A 13,367-nucleotide genomic window follows, 5' to 3' on the forward strand; every position below is an offset into this window, starting at 1 on the left:
GTGTGCTCGCTGATCTCTGCGCGCCGGCTGGCTGGATCGGGCCCGGCGGCGGGAGGCGGGTGGCGGCGGGTTGGGTGGATCGGGCCCGGCGGCGGGAGGCGGGTGGGTGGATCGGGCCCGGCGGCGGGAGGCGGGTGGGTGGATCGGGCCCGGCCGCGGGAGGCGGGTGGGTGGATCGGGCCCGGCCGCGGGAGGCGGGTGGGTGGATCGGGCCCGGCCACGGGAGGCCGGTGGCGGCGGGTTGGGTGGATCGGGCCCGGCCGCGGGAGGCGGGTGGCTGGATCGGGCCCAGCGGCGGGAGGCGGGTGGGTGGATCGGGCCCGGCGGCGGGAGGCGGGTGGCGGCGGGTTGGGTGGATCGGGCCCGGCGGCGGGAGGCGGGTTGGGTGGATCGGGCCCAGCGGCGGGAGGCGGGTGGGTGGATCGGGCCCGGCGGCGGGAGGCGGGTGGCGGCGGGTTGGGTGGATCGGGCCCGGCGGCGGGAGGCGGGTGGGTGGATCGGGCCCGGCCGCGGGAGGCGGGTTGGGTGGATCGGGCCCAGCGGCGGGAGGCGGGTGGGTGGATCGGGCCCGGCGGCGGGAGGCGGGTGGCGGCGGGTGGGTGGATCGGGCCCGGCCGCGGGAGGCGGGTGGGTGGATCGGGCCCGGCGGCGGGAGGCGGGTGGCGGCGGGTTGGGTGGATCGGGCCCGGCGGCGGGAGGCGGGTGGGTGGATCGGGCCCGGCCGCGGGAGGCGGGTGGCGGCGGGATCGCGCTGCGCCCCGGACGCGCCCCGTCCCCTGCGGGCGAAGTTCGGCGGCTCCCGGCAACGCGCCGGACCCCCGCGGGCTGGGGGCGGGGCGGGGCGGGGCGATCACTGGAGGCGGCCCAGGGCCGAGCCGGGGCCTCTTGTTGTACTTCCCGCCCGGCCCGGCAGCGCCCGGGGGGGTTGGCGGGAGCCGCCCCGCACTGGCCCCGCCGCTGCGCAAGGGGGGTGCGGTCCATGGCCGCGTCGGGCCACGGCCCGGGCTGGGCCCCGCCCTCGCCCTCGCCCGCTGGGTACCGGTACGCGGACCTGGGCTTGGCCCTGCTGGGCGCAGCTGCCTTCCTGGCAGACCTGGTGGCCGACATGTGGGTGGCCTCCAGCTACCTGCAGGCCGGGCACCCGCTCTGGGGCGGCCTGGTGCTGCTGCTGCTCGGCCTCTCCTCCCTGGCCGTGCAGCTCTTCAGCTGGGCCTGGTACCGGACGGAGCAGCACCGGCCCCGAGGGCCCTGCCTGGCTGTGCTGCATCTCCTCCAGCTGGGCTATCTCTACAGGTAACGCTCCGTGCAGCCCGGGTCCCCCGCCCCCGCCCACGCCCCCGCCCGCAGCTGGAGCGGGGTCGCGGCAGGCCCTGCTGCCGGGCACGAGCAGCGCCGGAGGGAGGCACAGAGCTGCTCCTCCGGCCCAGCTGGGTAGGAACTCCCGTACCACGTCCCCTTGCCCCGGCCTGGTGGCAGGCACGGGCGGGCCACACACCGCCACGTCACGGCACCAGTGCCCTGCATCTGGGGCCTTCTCCGCAGCAGAGGACACCTGTTTCACCGGGCCTTGTCTTTTCCTTCACTGGCACAGCTGCTGTGCGCCCCTCCCGCCCCCCTGGGCAGGCAGCCCAGATTTGAATGTCTCACCATAACTTCCACTGTGCTGGAGGGGAGGCTGAGTACGTCTGTCACCAGCGTCTAACCATGTCACCACATGGCTGAATTATCCCCAATCTGCTGGTATGGCTCCGGAAATTCATAGTGAAGGGTCAACTTCCAGAAAGCCAAAGCGCGAGGGTATGGGAGTGTGCAGGAAAGGCTCCTGCCTGGGAGCCAGGCATTCTCTGTGTCCTGCAGGGTTTGGCTCCTAGTCCCACATGAAATAGCTTGTGAAAGACAACATAGATCTTATTTTTTTTCCATTTTCCCTCCTTGGCATCCCCCATCCCACTCTACGTGCTGGTCAGGGACTAGTTGGCTGGTGGCAGGGCTTGGCTTCGGTGGGCCAGCTGCAATAGGTGACAATGTGGGGAAAGGTCAGAACTGGTGCTGACCCATACAGAGCAGGACAGGTTTTGGTCTCTGCTCCCAGCATGCACACAGAGACCAGGATATACTAAGGTTTTTGTATAGTTACGTCACTCGGGGGTGTGGATTTCCCAGGCCCGAGAGCGACCTTGCTAACCCCAGTGTAGTCAGTGCCAGGTTGGCAGCAGGACCTCTGTCTCAGAGAGGTGGAATACCTGTGCCGGTGGGGGAAGCGCTGCCATGGGTGTAGGCATCTTCACTAAGCTGAGTCAGTGCTCAAGTGTAGACAGGCCTTTAAATGTCTCCTGGTGCAGGAGTGTTGGTCAGTGGTGGAGTTGTGTACAGTGCTGCTATTCCAGCAAATCTGGCACAGAGGTGGTGTATGTGTAGGAGTTCATTGGCTGGTACAGGGGAACCGGTATAAGCAGAAGTTATACATCCATGAGGAGGCTTTGCCAGTGGAGTTACACCTGCACAGTTATCATAGAATCACAGAATCATAGAACCATAGAAGAATAGGACTGCAAGGGACCTCTAGAGGCCATTGAGTCCAGCCCCCTGCCCTCATGGCAGGACCAAGCACTTTCTAGACCATCCCTGAAAGCCACCTATCTAACCTCTTCTTAAATATCTCCAGTGATGGAGATTCTACCACCTCCCTTGGCAATTCATTCCAGTGTTTGATCACCCTGACAGTTAGGAGCTTTTTCCTAATGTCCAACCTGAACCTCCCCTGCTGCAATTTAAGTCCATTGCCTCTTGTTCTATCCTCAGAGGCAAGGAAGAACAAGTTCCCTCCCTCTGCCTTATGACACCCTTTTAGATACCTGAAAACTGCTATCATGTCCCCCCTCAATCTTCTCTCTTCCAAACTAAACAAGCCCAATTCTTTCAGCCTTTCTTCATAGGTCATGCTCTCTAGACCTTTGATCATTCTCATTGCTCTCCTCCGGACCCTCTCCAATTTCTCCACATCCTTCCTGAACTGCGGTGCCCAGAACTGGACACAGCACTCCAGCTGAGGCCTAACCAGCGCAGAGTAGAGCGGGAGAATGACTTCTCATGTTTTGTTCACAACACACCTGTTAATGCATCCTAGAATCATGTTTGCTTTCTTTGCAACAGCATCACACTGTTGACTCATATTTAGCTTGTGGTCCACTATAACCCCTAGATCCCTTTCTGCTGTACTCATTCCTAGGCAGTCCTTTCCCATTCTGTATGTGTAACACTGATTGTTCCTTCCTAAGTGGAGCACTTTGCATTTGTCCTTATTAAACTTCATCCTGTTAACCTCAGCCCATTTCTCCAGTTTATCCAGATCCTTTTGAATTATGACCCTATCCTCCAAAGAAGTTGCAACCCCTCCCAGCTTGGTATCATCTGCAAACTTAGTAAGTGTACTTTCTATGCCAATACCTAAATCGTTAATGAAGATATTGAACAGAACCGGTCCTAAAACAGACCCCTGCAGAACCCCACTAGTTATACTTTTCCAGCAGGATTGAAAACCATTAATAACTACTCTCTGGGTACGGTTATCCAGCCGGTTGTTCACCCACCTTATAGTAGCCCCATCTAAGTTGTATTTGAGTAGTTTATTGATAAGTATATTATGTGAGACCGTGTCAAATGCTTTACTGAAGTCTAGGTATACCACATCCACTGCTTCCCCCTTATCCACAAGGCTCGTTATTCTATCAAAGAAAGTTATTAGATTGGTTTGACATGATCTGTTTTTAACAAAACCATGCTGGCTGTTCCCTATCACCTTACCACCTTCCAATTGCTTGCAGATGATTTCTTTAATTACCTGCTCCATTATCTTTTCTGGCACAGAAGTATAGCTGACTGGCCTGTAGTTTCCCGGGTTGTTATTGTTCCCCTTTTTATAAATGGGTACTATATTTGCCCTTTTCCAGTCTTCTGGAATCTCTCCCATCTCCCATGATTTTCCAAAAATGATTGCTAAAGGCTCAGATACCTCTTCTATCAGCTCCTTGAGGATTCTAGGATGCATTTCATCAGGCCCTGGTGATTTGCAGACATCTAATTTTTCTAAGTAAATTTTAATTTGTTCTTTTCGTATTTCAGCTTCTAAACCTACCCCTTTTTCACTACCATTCTCTATGTCAGGCATTCCTTCAGACTTCTCAGTGAAGACCGAAACAAAGACATCATTAAACATCTCTGCCATTTCCAAATTCCCTGTTACTGTTTCTCCCTCGTCACTGACCAGTGGCCCTACCCTCTCCTTAGTCTTCCTCTTGTTACCAATGTATTTGTAAAAAGCCTTCTTGTTTCCCTTTATGCTTGTAGCTAGCTTGAGCTCATTTTGTGCCTTAGCCTTTCTAATCTTGCTCCTGCATGCTCGTGTTGTTTGCCTATATTCATCCTTTGTAATTTGTCCTAGTTTCCATTTCTTATACGATTCCCTTTTTAGTTTGAGATCATGCAAGATCTCCTGGTTAAGCCAAGGCAGTCTTTTGCCATGTTTTCTATCTTTCCTACGCAGCGGGATAGCTTGCTTTTGGGCCCTTAATAATGTCCCTTTGAAAAACTGCCAACTCTCCTCAGCCGTTTTTTCCCCTCAGTTTAGCTTCCCATGGGACCTTACCTACCAGCTGTCTGAGTTTACCAAAATCTGCCTTCCTGAAATCCATTATCTCTATTGCACTGTTTTCCCTTCTACCCTTCCTTAGGATTGTGAACTCTGTGATTTCATGATCACTTTCACCCAAGCATCCTTCCACTTTCAAATTCTCAATAATTTCCTCCCTATTTGTTAAAATTAAATCTAGAACAGCTTCCCCCCCGGTAGCTTTTTCAACCTTTTGGAATAAAAAGTTGTCTGCAGTGCAATCCAAGAATTTATTGGACAGTCTGTCCCCTGCTGTATTAGTTTCCCAACATATACCTGGATAGTTGAAGTCCCCCATCACCACCAAATTCTGGGCCCTGGATGATTTTGTTAGCTGTTTAAAGAAAGCCTCATCCACCTCTTCCACCTGGCTAGGGGGCCTGTAGTAGACGCCTAGTAGGACCTCATCCTTGTTTTTTACTCCTCTGAGTCTAACCCAGAGACTTTCAACCCATCCATCTCCTATGTCCATCTCCACCTCTGTCCAAGTGTGTACATTTTTAATATACAAGGCAACACCTCCTCCCTTCTTTCCCTGTCTGTCCTTCCTAAGCAGGCTGTACCCTTCAATACCAACATTCCAATCATGAGTATTATCCCACCAAGTTTCTGTGATGCCAACGATAGCATAGTTGTATTCATTTATTAGTACTTCCAATTCTTCTTGTTTATTTCCCATACTTCTTGCATTTGTATATAGGCATCTCAGACATTGATTTGGTCTTGCCTCCCAGTTTTGCCTTGGCCCTCTTTTTACTCTCCCAGTGTAGCCCATACTCCCTCCCATTTCAAGTTCATCTCCCAGGTATCCATGCTCTCCACTTACCTGCAGGCTTTGCTCCCCTGCCCCCGTTGAACCTAGTTTAAAGCCCTCCTCACTAGGTTAGCCAGCCTGTGTCCAAATATGGTCTTCCCCCTCCTCGAAAGGTGAACGCCATCTCTGCCTAGCAGTCCTTCCCGGAAAAGTATCCCGTGGTCAAAGAAACCAAAGCCTTCCTGGCGACACCATCTACGCAACCAGGCATTCACCTCCAGGATACACCTGTCTCTGCCTGGGCCCCTACCTCTGACAGGCAGGATTGAGGAGAATACCACCTGTGCCCCAAACTCCCTGACCCATGTCCCCAGAGCCCTGAAGTCACTCTTGACCTGCTCAGCATCACACCTTGCAGTATCATTAGTGCCCGCATGGGATAGTAGTCAGAGGGCTGGATAATCCTCAACAATGCCTGCGTAACGTCTCGGATATGGGCCCCCGGCAGGCAGCACACCTCCCGAGAGGAAATGTCAGGGCAACAGATGGGCGCCTCCGTCCCCCTCAGAAGAGAGTCTCCAACCACCACTACTCTGTTTCCTTCTTGCAGGGGTGGCAGGAGACTTCCCAGCCTTGGGGGTACGAGGCTTCTCCTCTTCTGTACGGGGTAATTCTTGGTCTCCTGTATCGAGTACAGCATAATGGTTTTCCAGTACCACGGTGGGAGGGTTCTGAGTAGGGGTGGGACACTGCCTGCTGCGAGAAGTAACCAGCTGCCAGCGTCCACCCTGGTCCACCTCCTCCAGTGGTTTATCAGCCGTCCTGTGCACTGGGACAGTTACCTCCGCAGTCTCCACCTGAATACTATCCAGGAACTGCTTATGGACTCGGATACTCCTCAACCTGGCCACCTCCTCCTGTAGCTTCCCCACCTGCCGCCTGAGAGATTCCACCAGCAGGCACCTTTCACACTGAATGTTCCCCCCAGCTTGGGTATCACTAAGTGGGAACGGCAAGCCACAGTCCTTGCAGAACCACACCAGCAAACATTATATCAGCAAACATTTTCTGCTTGGACTCAGCCTGAGTGTGAAAGACACTCAGCTCCCTTAGGCTTCACCTGCCTGGCCTCCGGCCTAGGGTTGGCTGTACTGGCCCAGTCCAGTGGCAAATGCAGGGAGTCATGGTCTAGCTCACCTGGCTGTTGAAGCTGTGCTGTCATCTGGTGTGGTGCAGACCTAACCTGAGCTGCCTTGTCCCACTTGCTCAGTACCAGCTCTTTTTCCTAAAATAGCCCACTTTTGCTAGCTGATTCTGTCCTGCTGGGATATCAGCATCAGGAGGGTTATTGTGTGATCAGGACTCAGAGGCCACCATCCCAGTACCTACACCAACTTGGATGTTCTGCTGGCAGCCCCCATAATGCTAGTTGCTGCTGTCACAGTGGGGTGCTGGGCTCATGTGGGCCTGTTCCTCTCCAGCTTCACCTCTGGCAGTGGAGTGTTTCATTCAACAAACTGCTGAGGTTTCCAGGGTTCCCTGCACGTCAGGCTGCTGCTGGCTGGTTTAACGTCCTGTGTGTAAAAAGTGAATGTCGTTTCCTGCATCGCAACCTGGGGCTGTTAACCCTGTTTGCTGTTCACCACTTCCACTGATTGCCGGCTTGTACGTTGCTCAGCTGGGACAAGGGAATAGACACATCAGTTTCTCTTTCAGTTTGGGTCCGATTTCAGGGTCCCCTGTGCAGTAACTCCCGGCTGCAGCATTTGGGTTATGAGTTGTGTTCATTGAAAGTGGGTAAAATGACCCTCCTGGATTTCTCTCTCCAGAAATATTAAATGCAGCCAAAACTTTGGGCCTGAAGTGACTTGACTGTGAGCTCTCTCAGCCTGTCAAACGCAGCCCAAAATCCCCCTCTGAGTGACGCTGTTGTTCATGTGAGAAGCATAACCTGCCTTGGGACCCGGGGGTTAGCATGTGCCCTGCAGGGTTGGTGTCAGGAGCGCTGGCTGGCCACGTAGGGCTCAGTAGCAGCAGACAGGGAAAGGTAATTCACAGGGATTAAAATGAGGTCTCCCTGGATATGCAGTGTGTGAATGAGCATTGCCTCGTGCAGCTCCGTGACCTGTGTGGGTAGGGCAAGCAGGCCCCTGGATTTTGCTGCTGTCTGGGATCCTGCCCTATAGCGGTGGGCAGACAGAAATCTGTTTGTGTGCTGCCCTGGTGTCATGCCAGGCCATGATCTCTGCCCAGGTGTCTCCATGCGTTGAGAGTGGGCTGGCGTGTATGCAGGGCAGAGACAGCGTCACAGGAGCAACACTTTGCTGTCTTCCTGTCCCACGACATCAGCATGCTGCGTCTCTTTGAGACTTTCCTGGAGAGCACGCCCCAGCTCACCCTCGCCGTCTCCATCGTTCTGCACACAAACAAGCTGGAGCCTTTCCAGGGTGAGTGGCACAGCTCCTGGGTGTGTACGGCAGGGCCTCAGGGGAGGCCTTGTCACAGAGCCAGCTGATGAGGGGTGGGATAAGGGAACAGTCCCTTGAGCTTCCTCAGCTCCAGCTTCTGCAGGCTACAGTGCTGAGGCCCAGCTGGTGCTCAGATCGGGGAGGTGGTGCTCCCTAGGAATGCAGCTTGCCCTCCAGCTCTGTCTCTTGTGGCCCCACCGCGGTGTTAGCTCGGAGCTGGGCTGAGTGTCGGGAAGGGCCAGGATCTGGTTAGAGAGCTGCCCAATGGCGAGTCCCTCTCGACTCGTCACCTTGCACTTACCCGGGCTCTGCACCTCGGGGGCTGGGAGAGAGGCTGAGATATGCTGTGCAGCAAGGAAGGGCTTCTGGCTGCTGGGAGATGGAACTGTTCACTGGTGGCGGGTACTGGAGGTGCCCATCTCAGGTGCTTACCAGCAGCCTTCTGGCTCCGGTGCCCTGGGGAGGGATGCTGTCTGGAAGGTGCAGGGAAGAACACTTGGGGAGGGGATCCAAGCAGGGCCCTTCAGCTGGGAAAGTGGGTGTTGGGCCCATGGAACCACGTGCCCAACTGGGTACGGGCATGACACTAGGCCTGGTGATAGCAGCAGGGACGGGGCAGTTGCCCCTGTGCCCAGCCTTTCAAACAGGGCCAGAGTGCTGAAGCAGCAGCAGCAGCAGCAGCGTCCGGAGCGCCAGGCCCCTCTGAAATGCAGTGGAGTGCCGTGCTGCTGTTGCTCTGTGTGGCTCTGAGAGGGCATGAGGAGGTGGCCAGGGCTGACTGCCCTAAGCGTCGCCCCTTCCAGGGGCAGGGAGCTGGGCCAGGACCCTCCTCCCAGCTGGCCCCTTGGCCTGCAGCAGTTGTCAGTGCCAGTGGTGGCACTTCCTTGGTTCTGGGCACGTACGGGGCAAGCACCAGACAGTGATGGATTAGCTCTCAGAGCTTCCCAGTGGGACATAAAACTGGGCCAACTTTGAGCCCTCAGCTGCTGAGGACCAGATCCTGCTCCAGCGACTCCAGCTGGGTCTTTAGTGCTTGGTGGCAGCAGTGACACAGAGCAGGCTCATGGGAGGAGCTCAGCCCAGGCTCTCCCTCCAGTCTGGGCTCCCTTGGTCAAGAAGTAGTTGGGTGCCATGGCTGCGGCCTCAGCGCCTTGTCACTGTGGCCAAGGTCCTGTGGCAGCAGCCCAGTCACTCCTAAATGGAGATGCCCACGTCACCCTCCCAGCGCCATGCTGCCGGCACTGCCTCATGGAGGTGGGGCATTTCACAGGATGTGGATCCGAGCTGGGCACCTCCTGTGCGGTTCTGGGCCTCCCTCAGAGAGGAAGTGGCAGGTTTCAGCACAGACCTGTGGGCTGGGCAGATGAGGCCTGCAAGGGGCTGTATCAGCTGGTCTGGTGCCATTGAGAGTCAGGGCCTTCTGGCAGGGATGCCTGGTTGTGGGTGAAGCCAGCACCTCCCCACGCTGGCTCTTGGTGCCTGAGCCTGGGCTGCTGCTTGATGGGCCATGCAGCTGTGTCCATTACTTGTGTTCCCTGGTGAGCTTCTCTTCCACTGTCCCCGCAGGACTTGGGATCTGCACTACCTCCCTGTGCGTGGCATGGTCGCTGCTAGATTATCACCAGTCCCTTCGCTCCTTCCTGCTGGACAAGCACGAGCTGGGCCGGCTCTCTTCCGCACTCTACTTCCTGTGGAACTTCCTCCTCCTCTGCCCCCGCATCCTGGCAGTCGCACTCTTTGCCACGCTTTTCCCATCCTACGTAGGCCTGCACTTCCTGGGTGTCTGGGCTGTCATGCTGCTGTGGGTCTGGCTGCAGGACACAGACTTCATGGACTGCCCCAGGCAGGAGTGGCTCTACAGGGCCACGGTGGCCGTGATTCTGTATTTCTGCTGGTTTAATGTGACCGAGGGGCGGACGCGGCAGCGCAGCACCATCTACCATGGCTTCATTCTGGTGGACAGCGTGCTGCTGGCTGGCTCCTGGCTCTGGTACAGCACCCCGCTGCACGAACAGTCCTATCTGCTCCCCATACTGCTCGCAGCCCTGGCCTGCTCTGGGCTTGGGCTGCTGCTGCGACTCACCTACTACCAGTGGTTCCATCCCACGCTGCAGGCCCAGCACCAGGTCAGCTACGATGAAGTGGACACTGCAGGAGGACTGGACAGAGATGCAATGGATTTCCAAGCAGGCCCAGTGCCAGACCTGGTGAACAGACGGATGTACCAGCTGTCCCAGAACCACTTCTTGTGCTCGGTGCAAAGCCACGCAAAACAGGGGGAACCTGGACAGCAGGTCTCTGAGTGCAGCAGCAGGCAGGGGGATTTACACTTCTGGGATCTAAGCCGGGAGGTCCCATTTTAAATCTTGCCCCAGCCGTCTCTGGGCTGGCCCTGCCTTCTGAGGGACTGAGCACCACGCCTGCAGGATGGGCAGCTGGCCCAGGGTGAGGAGGTTGGAGAGCTGGGTGGGCCGAAAGCACTGGCCTTTAGGGTCCCAGGTAGCTGAGACGGCTGTTCCAGCTGGCGCTCTACCAGTGGGAGAACCTGGCAGGCAGATGTTGAATGCAAAGTGGGCTCAGGAGTGTGTTTAACCTTTTAGTGTTGGGCTGCAGCTCTCCCTCATTCCCCCTGGTCACCCAGGCCCCCGACTTGGGCTCTGCCTTGTCCTGTTCAGCCCCAGTTCCCTGTCAGGCCCCAGGCTGCCTTGGGCCAGCAGTTAAATGGGAACCAAGAGCTCCGCTGTTGCCAGACTTGCCCTTTGTGTTGGGATTTCCCTGCACCTGTTTTGTTGCCAAATTCAGAGCTTCCCTGTTTGCAGGGCCAGGGCCAGCCACTGCTTTGAGTGAGGTGTGGAGCCTCGCGGTATGGCTTGGCCACCGGAGGACGTTAGGTAACGTTTAGCAAGGGAAAGGTGGAGTATTAATCCTTTGATGGGGTTTTATGGCTTAGACAGAGACCAGCCTGTAGCTCAGCACTTTCAGCAGGGAACAGACAGGGCTGTGGAGCAGTGGGGTGGGTTTGGGGCAGGCTGGGGAGAGAGGGGACAGGCATGGAGAATTTGGGGTGGGGGAGGGGAACGGCATGGCGTATTGGTGGATGGGAGTGGTCACAGAGCATTTGGGGGGCAGGGGAGTGGAACAGCATGGCAGATTTGGGGATGGGGGCTGGCACAGCATTTCGGGGGCAGGGAAGGGGAATGGTATGGCATATGAGGGGGTGGGGACCAGGGTGGAGAATTCAGGGGGCAGGGAAGGGGAACTGTGGCATATTTGGGGGGTGGGGGGAGTGGAACGGTGTGGACAATTCAGGGGGCAGGGAAGGGGAACAGTGGCATATTTGGGGGTGGGTGCTGGTGTGGAGAATTTGCGGGGTGGGGAATGTGGAGCTCACAAAACCCTTTGTCTTTTCCAAACCAAAGTTAAAATGTTGCTGTTGGACAGTGTTTGTTTTTTGTCACGAAGATCCCTGGTGTCTCCATTCTTGGCTTGGATCTGGCCCCAGCCCTGGCTACTGCTGCCCCGTCTCCTTGGTGGTGTCAGGAGGAGTAACTCTCCCCCGTATGAGGGCCCAGCATTTCCCAGTGGGAGCTGTGGCAGTGGCCACTGCAGGGGCCAAGCCCTGGCTGTGGCTGTGGGGGCGGGGCGGGGGAGAGTCTCTAATGCAGCACCAGGAGTGGCTCAGTTTGCAGCTGGGGGAGCATGTGAGCCCAGCCTCTGGCTCTTTGCTCAGCCTGGTCCTTTCTGAGGTGCCCCACCTGGGGAGCATCTGCCTGTTACAGGCCCTGCATTGCCCCAGCTGGGCAGGAAGGGGGATGGTTTGTGGCGGGCGAGTGTCAGCCCTGGCCTTGGGTTTGGCTGGGCCTTCCTCCCCCTCAAGCACCAGGGCTGGCGTGTGGTGCCTTGCTGACAGCTAGGAGCTACACGCGGGTGCTGATCCATATGGTGCAGTTTCATAGAATCCCAGGGCTGGAAGGAAGTTCAGGAGGTTGTCTAGTCCAGCCCCTGCCTAAAGCAGGATCAGCCCCCACTAAGTCATCCCAGCCAGGATTTTGTTAAGCCGGGACTTAAAAACTACTAGGGCTGGAGATGCCCCCACCTCCCAAGACAACGCATTCCAGTGCTTCACCACCCTCCTGGTGAAACAGAGTTTCCCACCCCTCCCTTGGTGTTCACACCTCCAGATAACTGCTGGTAGTGAGCCTCACCCTTGCTGACTGAGCTAACCTTGTGATCCCCACCCTGGCCCTGCAGATTCCCAAGACCAGCATCTGATGAAGTGAGTCTGTGCTCACGAAAGCTCATGCTCAAAACTTTTCTGTTAGTCTATAAGGTGCCACAGGACCCTTCATTGCTGTTACCTTCCCCTCTGTAACTTCAGCCCATTGCTCCTTGTTCTGCCATTCATCACTACTGAGAACAGCCTCTTCATCCTCTTTAGAGCTCTCTTTAGGAAGTTGAAGGCTGTTATCAAATTGCCCCTCACTCTTCTCATATGCAAACTAAATAAGTGCCGATCCCTCAATATCTTCTCACAGGTCATGAGCTCCAGCCCCCTAATTTTCGTTGCCCTCTGCTGAACCCTCTCCAGTGCATCCATATCCTTTCTGTACTGGGGAGCCTAGAACTGGACACACTACTCCACGTGGCCTCACCAACACTGAGTAGAGGGGAATAACAACTTCTCTAGAACTGCTGGAAATGCTCCTCCTAATGCACCCCAATATGCCATTAGACTTCTGGGCTACAAGAGCACACTGACTCGTAGCCAGCCTCTCATCCACTGTAATCTGCAGGTCCTTTTCTGGTGCACTGGTACTTACCCAATCAGTCCTCAGCCCGTAACAGTGCTTGGGATTTTTCTATCCCAAGTGCAGGACTCTGCACTACCTTTTGTTGAACTTGATCAGACTACTTTTGACTCAATTCTCCAACTTATCTTGGTCACTCTGGACCCTGTCCTTATCTTCCAATATATCTGTCGGTCCCCCAGCTCAGTATTGCTGCTGATTTGCTGAGGGTGCGATCCATCCCCTCATCCATGTCATTAATAACGATGTTGGAAAATACTGGAGCAAGCACTGATGTCTAGGGCACTCTACTTGTAACTGACCACTAAGCAGATACAGAGCCATTGATACAGAGCTACCTGTGGGGCCTGACCATCTAGCCCTTTTTCTATGCAACCCACACTTCCTTACTTTATGGGCAAAAATATTGTGGGAAACTATCAAAAGCTTTGCTAAAAATCAAGGAATATCACACCCATTGACTTCCCCTTGTCTACAGAGCCAGTTACCTCATCACAGAAGCTAATCAGATTGGTCAGGCAGGACTTGCCCTTGGTGAACGCATGTTCACTACTCGATCACGTTCCCCTCTTCCAGGTGCTCCAAAATGGATTCCTTGAGGATCCCCTCTGATTTTTCTGGGGACTGAGGTTAGACTGACTGGTCTATAGTTCCTTGGATTGTCCTTC

General features: G+C 55.9%; 1 protein-coding gene across 1 annotated transcript; it reads left to right on the forward strand.

Annotated features, from left to right (window-relative positions):
* Nucleotides 1-941: 941 nt before the first annotated feature.
* Nucleotides 942-10,858, forward strand: XKR8 (XK related 8). Its single transcript, XM_074976659.1, has 3 exons — nucleotides 942-1,293; nucleotides 7,677-7,870; nucleotides 9,458-10,858. The coding sequence occupies exons 1-3, from the start codon at nucleotides 980-982 to the stop codon at nucleotides 10,252-10,254; spliced, it is 1,305 nt and encodes a 434-aa protein (XP_074832760.1). The 5' UTR covers nucleotides 942-979; the 3' UTR covers nucleotides 10,255-10,858.
* The last annotated feature ends 2,509 nt before the right edge of the window (nucleotides 10,859-13,367 follow it).

Source organism: Carettochelys insculpta, chromosome 24, assembly GCF_033958435.1.
Source record: "Carettochelys insculpta isolate YL-2023 chromosome 24, ASM3395843v1, whole genome shotgun sequence".
NCBI classification, from domain to species: domain Eukaryota; kingdom Metazoa; phylum Chordata; order Testudines; family Carettochelyidae; genus Carettochelys; species Carettochelys insculpta.

Excerpts from the sequence above, each read along its gene's own strand:
- XKR8 (XM_074976659.1), top strand. The coding sequence starts at position 980 with ATGGCCGCGTCGGGCCACGGCCCGGGCTGGGCCCCGCCCTCGCCCTCG. Across the intron at positions 1,294-7,676 it reads CAGCTGGGCTATCTCTACAG|GTGTCTCCATGCGTTGAGAG; the intron begins GTAACGCTCCGT and ends ATCTCTGCCCAG. Across the intron at positions 7,871-9,457 it reads CAAGCTGGAGCCTTTCCAGG|GACTTGGGATCTGCACTACC; the intron begins GTGAGTGGCACA and ends CTGTCCCCGCAG.